Below are 19,005 nucleotides of genomic sequence, written 5' to 3' on the forward strand. Positions count from 1 at the left end.
TTGTTACTGCAATGATAGTTTGTCCAACTACTAGTAACTGTTAGCTTTGATACATGAATGGCTTTGCACCTATGCGCTCATCTGTATGCAAAGTTAAGTAATACTATAATTTGTACATGTTCATACACAAGTAACAGAAATTTAACCTATATGCAGTACCGAAGTACTTCAACTTTTCCTGTACCTATTCGCGTCCTTCACTCTCGGCCTATTTTGCAGAAGCAGTTCACAGGAATAGATCCACGCGCCACCTATCCAGGAGGGATACAAAACCTTGTATAGCCATGTTAATGCTATGGGATAGGCTACAACCCTGTCTCACTCCCTTCCCAACCACTGCTTCCTTTTCATGCCCCTCAACTCTTATAACTGCCATCTGGTTTCTGTACAAATTGTAAATAGCATATCACTCTCTGTATTTTACCCCTGCCACCTTCAGAATTTTAAAGTGTTCATTAAAAATGACGATCACTTCACTTGGGACCTGTGGAATGGTACATTAGCTTATTTGTTTTAGTTGTAAATATTTGTCATGTATTGTTGTTTTTCTGACATGCTCTACATCCTGGAGGACCTCCTCACCATGGATCAATCGGAATGAAAGTAAATCTAATCTAATCTAATCTGTGGCATCACAAATTCCCAGTCCAGTGCCTTATAAGGTAATGTTTTCATTGCATGCCCATGTCAGCCTTCAGACAGCGGTGTCCCAAACTGAGCTTAGCTGCAGACCTCTGTCACTTGAGTGCTGTCACATATTTTTATCTCTATTGCTTCTTTCATTACCCCATCAGGTTGATGCGGATGTCCAATAAAAACACACCTAATGTCGTGCTCTACTGGGCATAGACAGTAGCATGGTCATACAAGGATGGTAGCAGCAACCACCTGACATCCACCACTTGACACTGGTCAAATAGCACTCATGTGAAATCCCATTATATTTAACCACATGACAGGGCAGAAGTTTGAGAAATTTTTTTTAAGTTCAATTAGTTACACAGCTACAATTATGTCATTATGTTGCACCTATCCTATAAAATAATGAAGAAATCTTGAGAAAGGAATATGGGCAAATAAACTATCTGTATATGTATTGTCCAATCAACTTTTTAGCCATTATTAGTGCATGTTGTTTAATGTAAAGAGATGTATAGCTTTCTTTTCACAATGATTAACATGTACGTGCTGTTTCACTAAGCCCTCAACTACTATAAAGAGGGCTCCAGTACTTTTGTTTCATGATAACTTGACATATTGGTTACATAACAATATCATGAAAAGAACTGTTTGCTACTGTCATTATTCCACCCTGGATTTTCTATTGTTTGGTCGCACAACAGTGATTTAAAAGGATGATATAGTAATGAGAATTCATGCAGCACTAATTCAGAGTATAATGATACAATACTCTCAATTTTTCTTCATTAGATGTAGCTGGTGATTACGTTACAGCCATCAGTTAACAGCAGTATTTTTTATGCATTTTCATTAATTCTGTTTTTATTGTCATATTCTACCACTGCTACAGGTGTACTTTCATGTCATTGATGGTAAAAGCTCTGGATCACAGATTCTGAATGTACAGTATATTCCAACTATTATATTTACTAAATGATTGGTTTGACTGATATGTCTACACTTTCCTGACAGAGTGTGTTTAACTTCTTTGATGAGGTGTAGGTGAAAACCATGTGTAATTTCAAACAAGCTGATGAAACTCTTTGTGATATGACTACATGTCATACAAATCAACTTGGAATATTACTGTCTTGTTTTCAATGGCAATGTCAATGTCCATTTCAAAAAGTAAATGATAGCAGGTGGTATATAACATATGGGCTGTGTCTTATGAGTGTTTACAACAATGCAAATAATTTGTATTCGTGCATTTTAAAAAATTCTATGAAACATGCACAGAGTACAAAATTTAGTTGGTAGTCCATGCTTCAGTCCTCTTAAAAATGAATGGTATATGCAAACAGTTTCTGGTGTCTACTTCATGCACAGGGAGAGTACAAAAGATGTGTTCATACCCTGTTTACAAAGTAGCATTTTCCATTTACTGAAACACCTTTATATTATTGAACATCTTGTGAATGGTTGTGTCATTTAGAAGGAAATCTGTTTTTAAAAGACTGGAGGACCTAAACATTCTTACATTCATTTGTAGTGGCTTAGAAAAATTGTGTGAAATTCAGACAAGTTATTCCTGATAATTATTCCCATGAAGAGCGATATTTCGGTCTTCAATGTATGAATAAACAGTCCTCCATATTTTGTGATTTCGTCTTAGTACCTGTTCATAAGATGAGTAAAACTCAAAATGACTTTTCACTTATTCTTATTAAAGTCATTATTAATAAATATAAACCAACTACACAGGTATTTTTTCACAATAAATGTACTTCTGTGCCTGTTACTGCCACATCACTCCATGTGTGTTCATTGCAATGGTACGATGTACAACAGCAAGGATTTCCTCGTGCAACTCTCACAAAAGCTTTTGGTTAACTTCAAAGAGATAATAGCCTGGAACTTGACCCAATACAGCTAGTGTATGGTAAATGTAAAGATCACTATCTGCACTATGTGTACAACAATACAGTTGATGTGTTGTTATAGAAGTCTTTAACATACAATCTATTTGAATCAACATTAAGAAAATGTGAGAGAAGACACCAACATGCAGTGATATGTAAGTAGGACGTGCCTGAAGTCCTAAGAATGGTCACAGATGTCAAAGACAAAATCCACAAAAGGTGAAAATATGTGGTTTCCAACTTTTCTTCAATGTTCTGGTTATCCTAAAGACAACAGGCAAATTTCATGATATACAACTATACACACTTTTGCCCTAATAGCTAACTCTTTCCACTGTGTGATGGGATTTACAAAGCATGAAGTATACGTGAATAAACAAGAAGATAAAATAGTTAGCCATAGTTTTCATCAAAAATAAAAATTATGTTGTTTGTTAAGGAATAAAAATATAAATATGTTTTTGAGTAGGGTTACCAGTCTGCAATATTAAACATCATACTACCTTAATAAAAAGTAAACAGATAGTCTACTTGTCACATTACATGGAGAAAGAAGGGCTGGTTCACAAATCTGGGACAAAAAATATTACTATGAAATGGATACTAAACAGACCAATGAGAAATTACAAAATGGAATCCATGCAGTTAGTATAAGCATTCTCTTGGTAACATGGGTAAGGAAATCACTGAAAGGGTCCAAGCATAAATACTTTATTACAGTGCTGTGCCTGGGCCTTACTCTTTGATAGATGGCTTCCGCTAGTAGTGAGCGATAATTGGGAGACGGAGCGTGAGTGTCCAACCACTTAACAATCACCGACAGACAACAGATAAAACAAAACAAACACAAACAAATATAAGTTAAAAACTATGTTGTCTAAACAAAAATACAGTAAAGTGTGCTATGTTTAGTGTGCTATAACATAAGATTCAATGTAGAGACTACTAACAAAAATTTGTCAGTATACATTTAAAAACTGATTATGCACACAGTTTAAATGACAATTGTTACTGCCTTGACATCACATAAGCTACTTTTTATGAGAGAAGCAGGATAAATGCAGTGCAATAAAATGGAGCATGGAAAGAAGCCATTAACATCTAAAGACTGACAACCAAAGCAAAGAAGAGATGCTGTTGTGATTCTGTGATGGGACTGTGACACATCTGCTTTCAAATATCAGCTAAATTTCCCATTTGGAAATGAATGTGCGAGGTGTAATGTAAACTCTGCTTTGAAATTCAGCCTTTAAGTGGTGATGACTTCATTACTTGCATGTGTATGATAATTTTGTTAATAATGTTGAAAAGAAAATATTGTTAGCTTCCTTCTGGATTTGTATAGATATTTATATCCTCATTTATTAATTATAATAAAATGAGTGATAATTGTAAACTTTGCCAATATGGAATTTAAATAGCAGTTCAGATTGTTTTAGCTTGATTTTCTCCAACCATTGACACTCTTGGTTTCCCCAGTCTCAAAACTTGAATCATAAATAACAGAAAACATGAGCCATAACTAACTAGTTCTGTTTGCCTGAGCATGGTTTTATATCAATGGAAAAACTAATATGTGAGAAATGAGACATCTCCACCTTCATCCCCTCTGCATCAAGTGATATAATAGTGGAACAACATCTAATTCATGCTAACTAAACTGATTTTTGAGGTAGCTTCTTGTTTACACAGTAACTTTATCCATGTCAGACCATTCACGGATAGTAAAATCATTGACCAAGCATGACTTACTGTCAAATCTTATGATGAATCATATTTATTTATTCAAAATGGAAGATATCTAGGCACCATGACAACTGACTGCGTAATTCACTTTGAAGATCATAGGAAGGCAACAGCATACGATCTCCAACAGAACAAGTCTAGTAACAGGAACATGTGTAGTGAAGTGCTGTGGTGTTCAAACTAGTATTCAAATTGATGACAGCTTTAGTTTTACAAGGAAGGTGAGGTGGTAGGAACAAAAAAATATATTTCTTATGTTCTACGAAGATGGATGTCATCTCAGCAGTAAAGAGCCAAGCTATGGATCCAAAGGTCTCACAGGTTCTTATCTCAAGAGAACATGGCATCAAATACAGAGAAATAAAACTGATTACAGAGTTATACTTTAATCAAAAGGGAAGAGTGAGACTTTATGGAGAACTAACAGAGTGAATAGGAATAGGAAGAGGGTCAGCCAAGAATGTTGTCTTTCATCTACACTGTTTAACACCTATCTGGAAGAGATTATAGGAGAATGTGTAGATGAAATAAGAGTCGTATGTGTAAGAGACAAGAGTGTGGACCGTACATGGTCTGCTGAAGATGTGATGGTGGTGGACTCCAAGAAGGTCCTTACTGAATTGATAGAAGATCTGTGAAGCAAATGCAAAGACTTTTAAATGAAAATAAATAAGAAAAAGACAAAATTCATGATAAAAGAGAGGGCCAACATTGTGACAGGTGGGCAAGAAGTAGAGCTGGCTGCAAAATAAAATACTTGGAAAATATTATGATGAAGGACCTAAAATGTGACACAGATGTAATATCAAGAATAGTGATAGCAATGGAAGCATTTAAAAATGCTATGTAAGTGTTTGACCAAAAATCTAAGGACAAGATTTGCTTAATTCTATACATGAAGCATAGCTTTATATTAGCCAGAGACTTGGACACTCTCAAAAGACAAGAAAAGAAAAGTAGGCTGGAAGAAGTGCAAATGGGGTAGGGAGGAAAATAGAGGCTGTGAACTGAGAAGACAAGATAAGAAATGAGGGGGTGTTTAGAAGAGTTAGGTAAAATGGACACCATTTAACACACTGTAGTAACCCCATTGGTATGGCAAATGAAAAGTACAGGTGTATCAATATGCATAACAATGCACACGTCCAATGACGGAAGTTGTCGATATCATAGGCTGGCATATGAACTTCAGTAAAGGGCTAACATAAGGCTGCACTGCTTATGGCTCAGAGAGTTGCTAATATCCTACTTTGCCTCTACACAGTGAACTACAACAGTTGCTGCTGTTTACTTGGACCGATTTAGACTTGTGTTGGATTGTGCTACCATGCTTTCTGAATTGCTGTACTATGTGAGTAGAGTGATAAACCTGTTATCTGTGCTCCCCAAGTTAGAACAACATTTCTGTATTATAACTTCTAGTTAATGAATGGTTGTTTCCAACCATTGAGCTTAATATTATAATTTCAATATGCGTGCATCATGAAATAATTGGGCTTGGATTTATATTAAATTCAATCATGAACAACTGCTTATATTACAAGGTGTACAACTTTGCTTCTGCCGTTTGCCAATAGGTGGCGACAACGATACATAGTGGTCAAAAGAAACAGATCGCAGATGTCAGGCAGTTACCTTGGACCTCAGTCAACATAACCTCATTCAAACATTAGTCAATTTGTGTCTGTATAACAAAGTTGTTCTTGATTGAAAATGTCAGTTTACGAGCCTAATTCTCATCATTTGCGGGAGGTGTTACTGTTTTGTTTCAATATGAAGAAACCGGCGACTGAGTCTCATTAAATGCTTTTCAAGTATGTATGGTAAGGACGCTATTAGTGAAAGAGCGTGTTGTGCTTCAAGGCTTCAAGAACAGTGATTTTAATGTCATAGACCGGCACAGTGGTGGAAGAGAGAATGTTTTCAAAGATGCAGAATTGGAGACATTGCTGAGTGAAGACCTGCGTCAAACTCAAGAATAATTGGCACAATTAGTGGGAGTGACACAGCAAGCCATTTCAAAATGTCTCACAGCAATGGGCATGATTCAGAAAGAAGGAACTTGGGTCCCATGTGAACTGAAACCAAGAGATGTTGAACGGTGTTTGTGAACAGTTGCTTCAGAGACAAAAACAGAAGGGATTTCTGCATTGGATTGTGACCGGGGACGAAAAATGGGTTCATTATGATAACCCTAAATCCAAAAAATCATGGCGCTATCCCGGCCATGCTTCCACGTCGACGGATAAACCGAATATTCACGGCTCCGAGATCATGCTCTGCATTTGGTGGGACCAGCTCGGCGTTGTGTACTATGAGGTATTAAAACCAAGTGAAACAATCACAGGTGCTTGTTATCAAATGTAATTAATGTGTTAGAGCAGAGCACTAAAAGACAAACAGCCGCAATACAATGAGAGGCATGATAAACTGATTTTGCAGCATGACAATGCTCGACACCACGTTGCAAAAAATGTCAAAACATACTTGGAAACATTAAAATGGGAAGTCCTACCCCACCTACCATATTCTCCAGACATTTCTCCCTCTGACTATTACTTATTTAGATCAATGGCGCAAGGCCTGGCTGACCAACACTTCCGATCTCATGAAGAAGTCACAAATTGCATCGATTCATGGACTGCTTCAAAAGATGAACAATTTTTTTGACACGGGATTCGTACATTGCCTGAAAGATTGGGGGAAAAAAAAAAAAAAAAAAAAAAGGCAGAAGCAAAGTTGTACACCTTGTAATTTCAATCAAGAACTATCATTGTTTTGTCTTTTGAATTAATAGATGCTTTAATCTATGTTACAGACAGGTAATTTGTGTTCAATAAATGTTGTTTGTCTTAAAGTGAGGATTACAAATAGAAACAACAAGGGAAAAAATAAAGACTGGTTCAACCATATAGTGAGAAGACTGTGCATACTCCAGCAAGGTCCACAGCTCGTGGTCATGCGGTAGCGTTCTCGCTTCCCACGCCCGGGTTCCCGGGTTCGATTCCCGGCGGGGTCAGGGATTTTCTCTGCCTCGTGATGACTGGGTGTTGTGTGGTGTCCTTAGGTTAGTTAGGTTTAAGTAGTTCTAAGTTCTAGGGGACTGATGACCATAGATGTTAAGTCCCATAGTGCTCAGAGCCAGCCACTCCAGCAAGGAACTGAAGGATGGCAAAGGGAGAAAGAGGGAGGGGAAGAAGAACACACCAATTAACAGACAGTGTCTGTGAGTAATAACTACGTGGAACTGAAAAGAAAAACACAAGTCAGGAAGAGCTGGAGAAGTATAATGCCTTGACCTGTCACAGACGATAACAACTATAAAGGCCATATAACAAGACAAAAGCCCACATTTTAAGTAACTTGTAATGTACGTTATATTCTGCTTTCTCTAACTGTAATAAAATTCTTATTTAGATCATGAGCATTACACTTTATTTAGAGGGGGGGTTATGAGGTGTGCACAAATAAAAAGGTATGAAACAACACTGTGGATATAACAGAAGTCTTTGTTCAAAAGTAATCACCAGAGGCCTGAGCACACTGTTTCACTAGCTAAAGAACACTTGGGGAAGGGGGAGGGGGAGGGGGAGGGGGAGGGAAGGGGGGACAGGGGCAGTCCTCCACTGTGCAACCAGTTCATCATCTGAGGTGAAATGCTTCCCTTAGAGGTGTTTTTTTTTTTTTAGAGGACCAAACACATGGAAGATGCAGGCCAACATGTCCAGGCTGTACAGCTGATGCTCAAATTGCTCTCACTTGAACTTGGCCATAACATTCTGTGTGACCTTGGAGATGTATTATTATTGTGGAGCAGAATCACTCCCACCATGAGCAGCCCTGGCCATTTGCTCTTTGGACTTACATAGATTATGGAGTGTCTCACTGTCATGTCACTGTTAATGGTTTTTCCATGTTCAAGGAATTCAATGAGTATCAGACCTCAGATGCTGAAAAAGACAGTGATTGTCACGTGGCCTGCTGAAGGCACTGTTTTGAAGTTTTTAAGGGGAAGTGATGATGCCTGCTTCCATTGTTTAGATGGCTCGTTACATTATACCGAAGTGGCATATGCAAATTTAAACTGATTTCATTGTTACAGCATTTCGCACCTTCCCTTTTGAGTGCGCATTGGTTTTCATGTTGTGTGGATGTATGATATGGTGTCCTGAGCTGTGACCACCATTTGTTTTCTTATCTATGGCTGGGGAAGCATCTGCTATTCCTTTGTGTGTATGTGGGTGTGTGTGTGGGGGGGGGGGGGGAGGGGGGGGGGGAGAGTGGGGGGCAACTATTTGTGTTTTAACAGTGTATGTGTATGTGTGTGTGCACATGCACTCACACACACTAGGGAGATATATGTCCTAACTTGCATGCACACACATTTTTACTTCATTAAAGGTACTTTACTATGACTTTGTGATTGGTGGTCATGAGTGAGTATGTTGGCTATTTTATGTGATACTGTTTTTGCAGTGGCTGGAGGGATTGTTATCTATCTATTAAATGTTTTCTTAGTTTAAATAGTGTTTGGTTGCTGCTGATGATTTTAAGTTGTATTAACTATCTGAGAAACTAAATTTCATTGTATTAAATATAACTGCTGCCAGTGTTTAACTAAAGGCAACAGAGGTTTTTGAAATTTTTGGCCCACAAAATCTTAATGGCAGACATTCAGTCATATGGTATTGGACATACTGTGCTAAAATGGTTCATTTCATAAATGATAAACCAGAAAGAGGAAGCAGGAAGCCAAAATAAACTAAATGGTCATAGTAAAAAGTAAATATCAGATGCACAAATAAATAAATAAAAATAAAAAATAACATGGAGCCCTTCAAGAATCTAGTCTTGGAGTAATTGTTTCCCTCCTAAACATAAACAACTTAGATCAGAACACAAAGACACACAAATTAATATTCTGCTACTAGCATCCTTCATACCATTGGTACAAGAATCTATACATACAATTAGAGACCAACAAAACTGTTTGACTGAGGGAACAGATTTGAGGTAGTTACATTGTTAATAAATATTTTAAAAAAACATTGCTGTGGTGTAGAGGGTGTAACCTTGTAACATTCATGTGTCAATGAATTTTGCTTCAAGCATGTCCTCACTGAAAATTTGTGATGCACATGGCTTCAAAATGACTTTTTATGTTATAGTTTAGGGTCCACATTTAGTTCCCCATGAAAGAAACTGTGTATTCCCCTTAATTCCACAGAATTCTTCAGCATGAAATTATACTCTGGGATAATATAATAAAATGCCACCTAGCCCAGACATCATCATCTCTCACAAATTAACTGAAAGATCAATGTATGCTTGACTACCTAATTCCTGCAGGCCCCCTCTTTCAAAAGCATAATCATCATAACTTCCAGTATATATGTTCTAAAAAAATTATAAATAACTGGGGAAAAAATTCAAAATTTAAGAGTAACTTTTATATCAATGAACATGATGTAGAAAACTATGTTCTATGTCCATTGATTAATAACACCAACTATTAAAATTATGATAAATATATTTTCAGTGGTCTTAAATAAATAGAGGACTTATTTCTTACAAGTCACTGTTTAATAGAACATTAGATCACATATTTCACTCAGCAGTAGAAATTTTGATTACATAAAATATGATAATTTTAAAAATAAAAGTCAAAAATTGCTACTGCAAGATCTTCATGATGATGTTAAAATCCATTTATTTTATTATTGTGATACGAATGTCCAACCATGTGTGTGTGGGGAGGGGGATGGAGGGGGGGGGCAGGTTCATTGCACTATCAGATAAACAGGGATCATCAGTAATTCTTTTTTGCATAAATAAATAAGAGGAATGGAGATAAGATGTATGCAGAGCGAGAAACTGCACTACAAATAAAAGGTGTTTTGTGAACTTTTACGTTTTATCTTTTATCTAACTAATGACTTTTCTAAGAGCAACAACATTTTGCATGACTGTCTATTTAAATAGTGTATAGTATTATGCTTCACTGTTTGTTTCTTATGCTATGGGGAGAACTTATTGCTTTCCTGAGTGTTGTACTTATAAAACAGAGATAAAGTGTTATGGCTCATGTTATTCAATAGTTTATACTTAATTACATCCACCATAAAAGATGATGAAACTATGTAAATATAGATTCAAAAGTAGTAAATTATTGGTATAGTTCTACTAAAGAGACATAATAATTTTATTCTTTTGAATCTGTATTGGACTGGTTAACACTGCAATTGTACAACTGTAGGTAATTCTCAGTATAATTTCAAGTGTTAGTCATATTACTGCTGACTGATAATTACAAAACTAATCAGAATGTTAGTTCTTAACTATTAAAATTCAGTAAGAGTTGTGTCGTACCCCATCAAATATATCCAGAACCTCGTCCCACCACTGAAATTTAGAAAAAAGATTAGTCACATTAAAACTGTGAATCTGTCAGTAAACACATATATTACATACAAACAATTATTTAGGACTGTGAAGACATTCCTGTTATACAGAGTTTGACTAAGTGAGACTTCTAACAGAACAAAACAGAGCAATAAATATTAAAAAAAAAGTCTTACTTGTTTTGCTTCACGCTCTGATATTGATGAATGGCCTGGTTCATAATCCTCTATTCTTCCAGGTTGATTTTTGTATATTTCTGTCGCATATTTGATTGATGAAGGGTGAGGAACATACCTAAGACAGAAAGTATTTAAGTAATGACATGGTAATTAACATATGATAACAAATATGTCATTTCTTATGAAAAGATGATCGAATAAGAGTTCACATTATTTCCTCAATCTACTCTGCCTTTGAAATGATCATATTTAAGTAATTACAAGTTAATTTAACATATAATAGCAAATATATCATTTCTTATGATAAAATAATTGTTTATGAGTTCACATGCTTTCCTTATGCACTCTGACTTTGAAGAGATTTACTGTGTTATGATTTCACATTTGTGGGAGAGAGGTGTGTCCAAAACAAACACTCTAACAACTGTAAATTAGTCTCCCTTGCACAGTACAAAATAGCTGTCACTTGAAGTACAGATACACTATGTGATCAAAAGTATCTGGACACCTGGCTGAAAATAACTTACAAGTTCATGGCGCCCTCCATCGGTAATGCTGGAATTCAATACGGTGTTGGCCCACCCTTAGCTTTGATGACAGCTTACACTCTTGCAGGCATATGTTCAATCAGGTGCTGGGAGGTTTCTTGGGGAATAGCAGCCCATACTTCGTGGAGTGCTGCACTGAGGAGTGGAATCGATGTCGGTCGGTGATGCCTGGCATGAAGTCGGTGTTCCAAAACATCTCAAAGGTGTTCTATATGATTCAGGTCAGGACTCTGTGCAGTCCATTACAGGAATGTTATTGTTGTGTAACCACTCTGCCACAGGCCGTGCATTATGAACAGGTCTTCAATCGTGTTGAAAGACGTAAACACCATCCCTGAATTTCTCTTTAACAGTGGGAAGCAAGAGGGTGCTTAAAACATCAATGTAGGCCTGTGCTGTGATAGTGCCACGTAAAACAACTAGGGGTGCAAGCGCCCTCCATGAATAACATGACCACACAATAACACCACCACCTCCGAATTTGACCGTTGGCACCATACACGCTGACAAATGAGGTTCACTGGGCATTTGCCATACCCCCATCCTGTCATCGGATCGCCACATTGTGTACCGTGATTCATCACTCCACACAGCGTTTTTCCACTGTTCAATCATCCAATCGTTATGCTCCTTACACTAAGCGAGGTGTCGTTTTGCACTTACCAGTATGATGTGTGGCTTGTGAGCAGCCGCTCGACCATGAAATCCAAGTTTTCTCACCTCCCGCCTAACTGTCATAGTACTTGGAGTGGATCCTGATGGAGTTTGGAATTCTTGTGTGATGGTCTGGGTAGATGTCTGCCTGTTACACATTACAACCCTCTTCAACTGTCAGCGGTCTCTATCAATCAACAGACAAGGTTGGCCTGTACAATTTTGTGCTGTACGTGTCCCTTCACGTTTCCACTTCTCTATCAAAGCGGAAACAGTGGACCTAGGGATGTTTAGGAGTGTATGAATCTCACATACAGACGTATGACACAAGTGACGCCCAATCACCTGACCACATTCGGAGTCCCTGAACTACACGGAGTGCCCAAATGTGCTCTCTCACAATGGCTAATGACTACTGAGGTTGCTGATCTGGAGTACCTGGCAGCACAATGCACCTAGGTGTGAAAAACATATGTTTTTGGGGATGTCCAGATATTTTTGATCACATAGTGTATATGCTAGGAATAAGGAATACTTGTTGATTTAAAAACAAATTATAAACATATTAGCTGCCTCTTCCACATGAAAACAACCACGTTTAGTATGGCAAAAAGAAGTTTTCTTGGTAATTCTTATAATAAAACAATATTTTTAGGATAACTGATATTATTTAAAAATTTTCAATGTACACACATACAAGCATCAGTCGACACTCAGCTGCTGCACAGTATAACTGAGGAAGCAGCTGCTTTTGACAGGCTTTTCCGTAATTTTTACCATTTTTTCATTCGTACAATATTAGAAGGAGAAATGGCTTACACTATCCATCATTCAGCATTAGTATGGCACGGAAATGAATGGGGTATTTAACCATAAAAATCTTTGAGCATTTAGCGAGTTGAAGAATATAACAGATAATAAACTTAATTTCAAATTTAATGTGAAATTGTATCTAACTGACAACTACTTCTACTCAACAAATAAATTTCAGAATTTGTAATATCATTAGCATCTATGAATAATCTGCCATTTCTACATATTACTTCTGAAAGGGATGTGAAAATAAAATTAGATAAAGTACAGCTTGGAGAGAGACATGTAAGCAATGATTAATTTCATTCACCATCCAATAATGAAATGGGAAGAAACGTTACAAATAGTAATAATTTAAGTTACCCTCTGACATACAATATTTACGTTCATTTAATCATCACACTGTATGGATCAAATAACAAAGGATGCTGAAAGAATGAAAGCATACATTATCAAATATGCGTGACTATTAGAAACATCTGTACACTGTATTAATGAGTATCTATAGCTCAACTGCTACAATCGGCTAAAACGGGGAAAAGCTCTAATAACTGGTAGAATTGGCATCTCTCCCATGCACTTAGCAATGTTTTGCAGAGTGTGGTTGTAGATGTTGATTTACTCTACTCTCACCTACACTTGGCAATACTGACTAAGCAAACATTGAAAAAATTAACTTTGGGGAAAATCATGCTGCTCCTGTAATTATAGTGAACAGCTTTTGCTTATCTACCATTACTTGCTTAATAATTGCATAAACACACTGTTCAGGCTCAAATGCGCTGGTATGGTCCCACACTTCCCCCCGTCATGAAATCTTTGTAGTTGTGACAGAATGAGCTGTAGTGTAGCTGACCATCTAGGTTTGTCAGTGGCAACATTCACATCATATTTAATGGACATTATCCTCAGCCACTGGTAATTTTGGACAGAACCTGTTGATGCCTGCAATTGCTACATTTTTAGTTTTTTTCCCCTTTAAAGTAGATATGCAGTCACCATCAGAGATTTCTACTCACATTTAACACACTTTTTTTTTACACAGCGTATCTAAACTCACAAGGTAAATTCAGAAATACTGAATTACATAACACACAAATTGGAAATAATTATTTTGATGGATGTTATGTACACAGACAAATGAAAAATACAAGGGAGGGGTGTAATATAATTCTTACTCACTGTGGATTATGAAAGAATAGCCTTAAGTGCGTTAAAAAAAGATGTTGAAAAGAGACAGATGGAAACCTTCAAACTGTTTTGGGTTGGGTCAGTAATTTAAGAACACAAAAAAGATAATTCTATCTGATTTTCTGCAGAAATGCTAAGGAACTTCACTGAAAAATAACATACAATCTGACATGCAAGTTCAAATATAGGTTTCTTCGGTCTTACTTTGAGCGTGGCAGCGTGCTTGTGGTGAAATCGTTCTCCTTATTTTTGATTCGTCGTCGATCAAGAGTCGCATATTTCGACGAATAGCCAGCATCGGAATCATATCCTCCGATCTCTGGTTCGGACAGGTACCCACCAGGCGACGTGTACGGATAACGACCTGGAAATGTTCAGCAAATAGTCAAAAAAACTGTCTTCTTAAACACGAAGACAGTGAGTATGCTGTGAAACGAAATGTAACCAAAAAATTATCTCTGGACTATAGAAACAATGCTCCTTATGAGAAATCTAAAAAGAATGTGCAATCTTCTTATGGTGCACATAACTGAATTTACGCGAATGCACCAAGATGTTTAATTGCATTACAATCTGTGGCATTACAACTTGCTGAAATACTTGTAATTATTTCAAATTACGCTAACTTATCTTGTAATGGCAGTATTGCTTAAAAAACTGTTATGGGTGTCGTCCTTTTTTTCAATAAATAATTAATATTCAGTCTGCAGTATAAAACACTACGCACTTAAAATAAAGACACAGGCTCAATCTTCTGTCAGGGGCCCAGAATAACACGCTTGTAACATTGTGTGATATTGCGACATGTGTGAGAATTGTATGTATCATAAATGACACAAAATGCGCTTGGCATGGAGCCATGACTATCTTTTTTCCTTTTTGTAAGCATTCTCTCATCTCGACATTTTTAGACAAAGGTCGCGTGAGCAACAATGTATGCCAAATAACCATTGTTTATCATACGTAAACACAGTATACTGAATAAACACTGCAGGATATTACTATCTGAATTTGGTTAACAGTGTTGGGTATGACTCAAAGTTACAGGACCGTTCATACATTCGTTCTTCATGTATCGTAACGAGTGCTATACGATCCTATATTCTGCGTGGCAGCATCGTGCAGTTACGTAGTTTTGTATCGCGTCGTCTGCGTGTGTTTGGAAACCGCGCCGTCAAACAGTTCGCGCGCCAACCACCAGAGGCGCTGTGTTTTATGTATGTGTGGTTCGTTTTTCTATCTTCCGTGCTAGCAGTTTAGTTCGTGCGTAGTTACGAGATAACGCTGATCTTTTTGTCCCTGCATGTTAAGTTATTTTCAACTGTACGCTCGGAACAAGCGAACAGTCCGGGTATTCTCTGCCCTCTCCTGTGGTTGTGTTCAATAAAGCTAACGTCAACACGGATGGAAGGAATTTTTGTGTAGTGCGTTTCCGTCGATGAAGTACACGCAGGTTCTAACAGTCGAACCTCGAACGACAGTCTGCCCAGCTTGTGCCGGTAATTGGTGATTCCGACGTGATCTACCTGCGTAGTACCACTGGACTGACGAGCGTTTACCGAAGACTGGCTGTAAGACTACCAGTCTTTAGCCTTTCTGGCCACACAATCTAGCTTTGTGGTCTGCGTAGGAGGAGGCAAGTTTATACAGGAATTTCGGTAGACGTTACCAAGTTTGCGCTGGTAGTAATCCAATTAGATAACCAGTACGCCGCGAAAGTGCGAGATGTAATTGCCGCGCCACCAGAGGCTAACTCTTACGACCGACTGAACTGATCCCCCGAGTGTCAGCATTGCAAGATGAGTGAATCCGTCAAGTTCTCACTCAGGAAGACATTGGAGACAGAAATCCATCGCAATACTTGCAGCACCTAAGAAGTAAAATAGACGTGGGAACCGTTCCGGACAGCTTACTGAGCAAAACATGAGCAGTCGTTTGTCGTTGCCTGTCAAAGCAATTATAGCGTCACCGTCTGACTCATCACTGGACGTCGAAGGGAAACTGGACGATAAAATCCAGGACGCAATTACACCAATTCCTGTTAGCCCAATTACTGCGCAGTGAGCTAGTGCAACACCAATTGTTTTGCGCGCAGATAACAACACCTTGGCAGCCAAGGTATATGTACTGACAAATCAGACTGATGAACTGTTATCTCGATGCGACCCAAGCAATGACAGAAGCCGGAATCAATACTGCCGACGCTCGTGCAGCAGGTCATCGACGACCTCTTCCACAACTGAACGTGAGCAGCAAAGTATCTGCTGGTATCACCAGAAATACGGGGAGCAAGCGGCAGATGCACAACTTACTGCACTAACCCGAACAGCAACGGTGGTCGGAAGTAGGCGCCTACTCCGATTGCTGATCTGTGTCTCCACGAGTGTTTGTTAGTGATTGGCGATGGCTGGAAATATTTAATAGACACTGGCTCCGATTTGTCCATTTACCCGCAGACTATGTAGAACAGGAAGCGACCAGCTAGGTTATACTGTATGACTGCTGCAAACAACTCAGTCATAACAATGTACGGCACCCTGCGCTTAGGACTAGACCTGGGTTTACAATGAGCCTTTGCGTGTCTTTTACCGTTGCAGCTGTCGCCGAACCTATCAGCAGAGCGGACTTCTTCATCCATTATAATCTACTGCTGGACATGAAGTACTCACGCCTACTTGACAACACCACGGGCTTACGACCTCTAGAGTGCCTAAGGAGGTAAGGCATGACACTGCCTATAGATTTTCAGCACTAATTATACCATACGCTGAAAATTCATGATCATTAAAACTACTAAATAGTGACGATTGATGGTCCTTCCACATCTTGCAGACTACACTCTTTGGCTTCAGATCGTCTTAAAATTGAGAAAGCAGTATGATTTGTGAAGGTGTAATGCGGCCTTCCAACAGCCCCTGGTCCTCACCGCTACATTTGGTCCTGAAAAAGAATGGTGCATGACGGCCTTGTGGTGACTCATCATCATCGTCCTAAGTCACTTTTCTCATTGCTGAGGGTCGTGACCCCATGAAGCAAGCATCTCCATCCTGGGCGGTTGCCATCTTCTCGTAGTGCCTGCTGAAGATGTAGACTGGAGATGATCTTGATTGGATCTATCCATCTTCCCTTCCTCTTAGTCTTGTGCCCCCTATCTTTCCTTGCAAGACTATTCTCTCTAGATTATCTCCATCTCTTCTCACAATATGGCCGAGGAAATGGAGAATTTTTTTGGTGACTCGAAAAGAAAGGCGTCTGGAGATATCGAGTTGTTCAATAATGGACACATTTGTTCTTCTTGCGGTCCATTTTATGTGCTCCACCCTACACCAGCACCAAAGTTCAGAAACATCAATGCACTGTTTGTCTCTGGCTTTGAGTGGCCATATTTCACAACCATAAAAGAAGACAGAAAACATGAGTGTTTCAACTAGCCAAATCTTTGTGCTATTTGTTATTGCTCTGCTCTAACAGATCTCGGTGAGCTTCTTCATAGCCACTCGCCCTAGTGTTATCCGTCTTCTTATCTCATCTTCACAACATCCCGTGCTGCAGATGGTTGACACAAGATAGATGAAGGAATGCATGACTTACAGTTCCATCAATCGACCTGTGAGCTGGATATATTCTTCTTCGCTTTAGTGTCACTTGGGTGTCATGCATTGACTGTCTGTTACAGATCATGACAGACAGAGCACGGCAATTTGAATTTGACCTGTTGAGACAATTTGCGAAGTTCTGTGTGCGCACCTCACCGCAAAACGACGATCTGTCACCCAGCCAGTAAAGGGATGATCGAGAGATGGCACGCTCACTTAAGGCAGCACTAATGTGCCGAGACACTGAGTACACCAAAGCCCTTCCCATGGTACTACTCAGCCTCAGAAACACTTTCAAACCAGATATAGACGCTTCTTCGGCGGGACTGCTGTATGGCGGGATGTTGAGGCTTCCAGCAGTATTTGTGGAAACAAATACTATGTCATAACCAAGGGATGATTAACCAGAATTCCTACGCCAACTGCGAGAGCACATGGCCCAAATCCACCCACACCACCCTCACAGACATGGTACAGCTACCACTTCCGTGCATCAAGACTTGGAAACCTTTTTACACATCATGTTATGCACAGAAGGCTTCAAACTGCTGTTGGAGACGACATACTCAGGTGCTTACCATGTAGTCACAAGGGGAAACAAGACAACTGACATTTCAATTAATGGAAAGGCGGCCACTGTTTCTACAGACAGCGTTAAATTAGTTTATGTCTTCCAAGAAGCAGCAATGCCAGAGCTTCCAAGACTGCAGTCTCACCCAACAGCCACCACCTCTCTACCTTCACAGCCACCAGCAAAGATTACAACAGCAGTGGACCTAGTAACGTGTACCTCAGGGTCTTGTCACCACGTCCACTTTCCAGCCTACTGTGAACAACTTACCAAGCCACTATTTGGAATAACGGTCCGCTACCATGGGGGCTGATGTGGCAACATTGTACAGTTACATAGTGTTTGAAACTACACCATAAACATTTCACGCGCCAGCCACCAATGGCTCTGCATTTTATCTGTATGTGTGTGGTTTGTTTTTGTATCGTCCATGCTTGCAGTTTAGTTCATGCTTGGTTACAAGGTAATGATGATGTTTTTCTTCCCTGCATGTTAAGTTATTTTCAACTGTAAGCTCCTTGTTCCCTGCATGTTAAGTTATTTTCAACTGTAAGCCCCTTGTTCCCTGCATGCTAAGTAATTTTCAACTACAAGCTAGGAACGAGTGAACAAGCCATGTATTCCTTGCCATCTCCTGTGGCTGTGATCAATAAAGCCAACGTTAATATTGTTTGAAGGAGTTTTTATGTAGTGTGGTTCCGTTGAAGAAGTGCACACAAGTTCTAACAGTTGAAAGGCGGTCTGTTCAGCTTGTGCTGGCAT

At 38.8% G+C, this 19,005-nt stretch overlaps 1 protein-coding gene across 8 annotated transcripts in view; it reads right to left on the minus strand.

Annotated features, from left to right (window-relative positions):
* LOC126092418 (sorbin and SH3 domain-containing protein 1) overlaps positions 1-19,005 on the minus strand; it is a 1,056,812-nt gene that overhangs the window by 334,035 nt on the left and 703,772 nt on the right. For 4 of the 8 annotated variants that reach the window (XM_049908017.1, XM_049908009.1, XM_049908056.1 and 1 more), the window contains 4 exons: positions 14,281-14,440; positions 10,868-10,985; positions 10,659-10,691; positions 3,283-3,348 (listed from right to left, as the gene is read on the minus strand). In XM_049908017.1, the coding sequence (XP_049763974.1) occupies positions 3,283-3,348; positions 10,659-10,691; positions 10,868-10,985; positions 14,281-14,440 (377 nt within the window). The remainder of the gene's footprint in view (positions 1-3,282; positions 3,349-10,658; positions 10,692-10,867; positions 10,986-14,280; positions 14,441-19,005) is intronic. The other 4 variants (XM_049908034.1, XM_049908026.1, XM_049908049.1 and 1 more) reach the window with 2 other exon arrangements.

Source organism: Schistocerca cancellata, chromosome 1 (assembly GCF_023864275.1).
Source record: "Schistocerca cancellata isolate TAMUIC-IGC-003103 chromosome 1, iqSchCanc2.1, whole genome shotgun sequence".
NCBI lineage: Eukaryota > Metazoa > Arthropoda > Insecta > Orthoptera > Acrididae > Schistocerca > Schistocerca cancellata.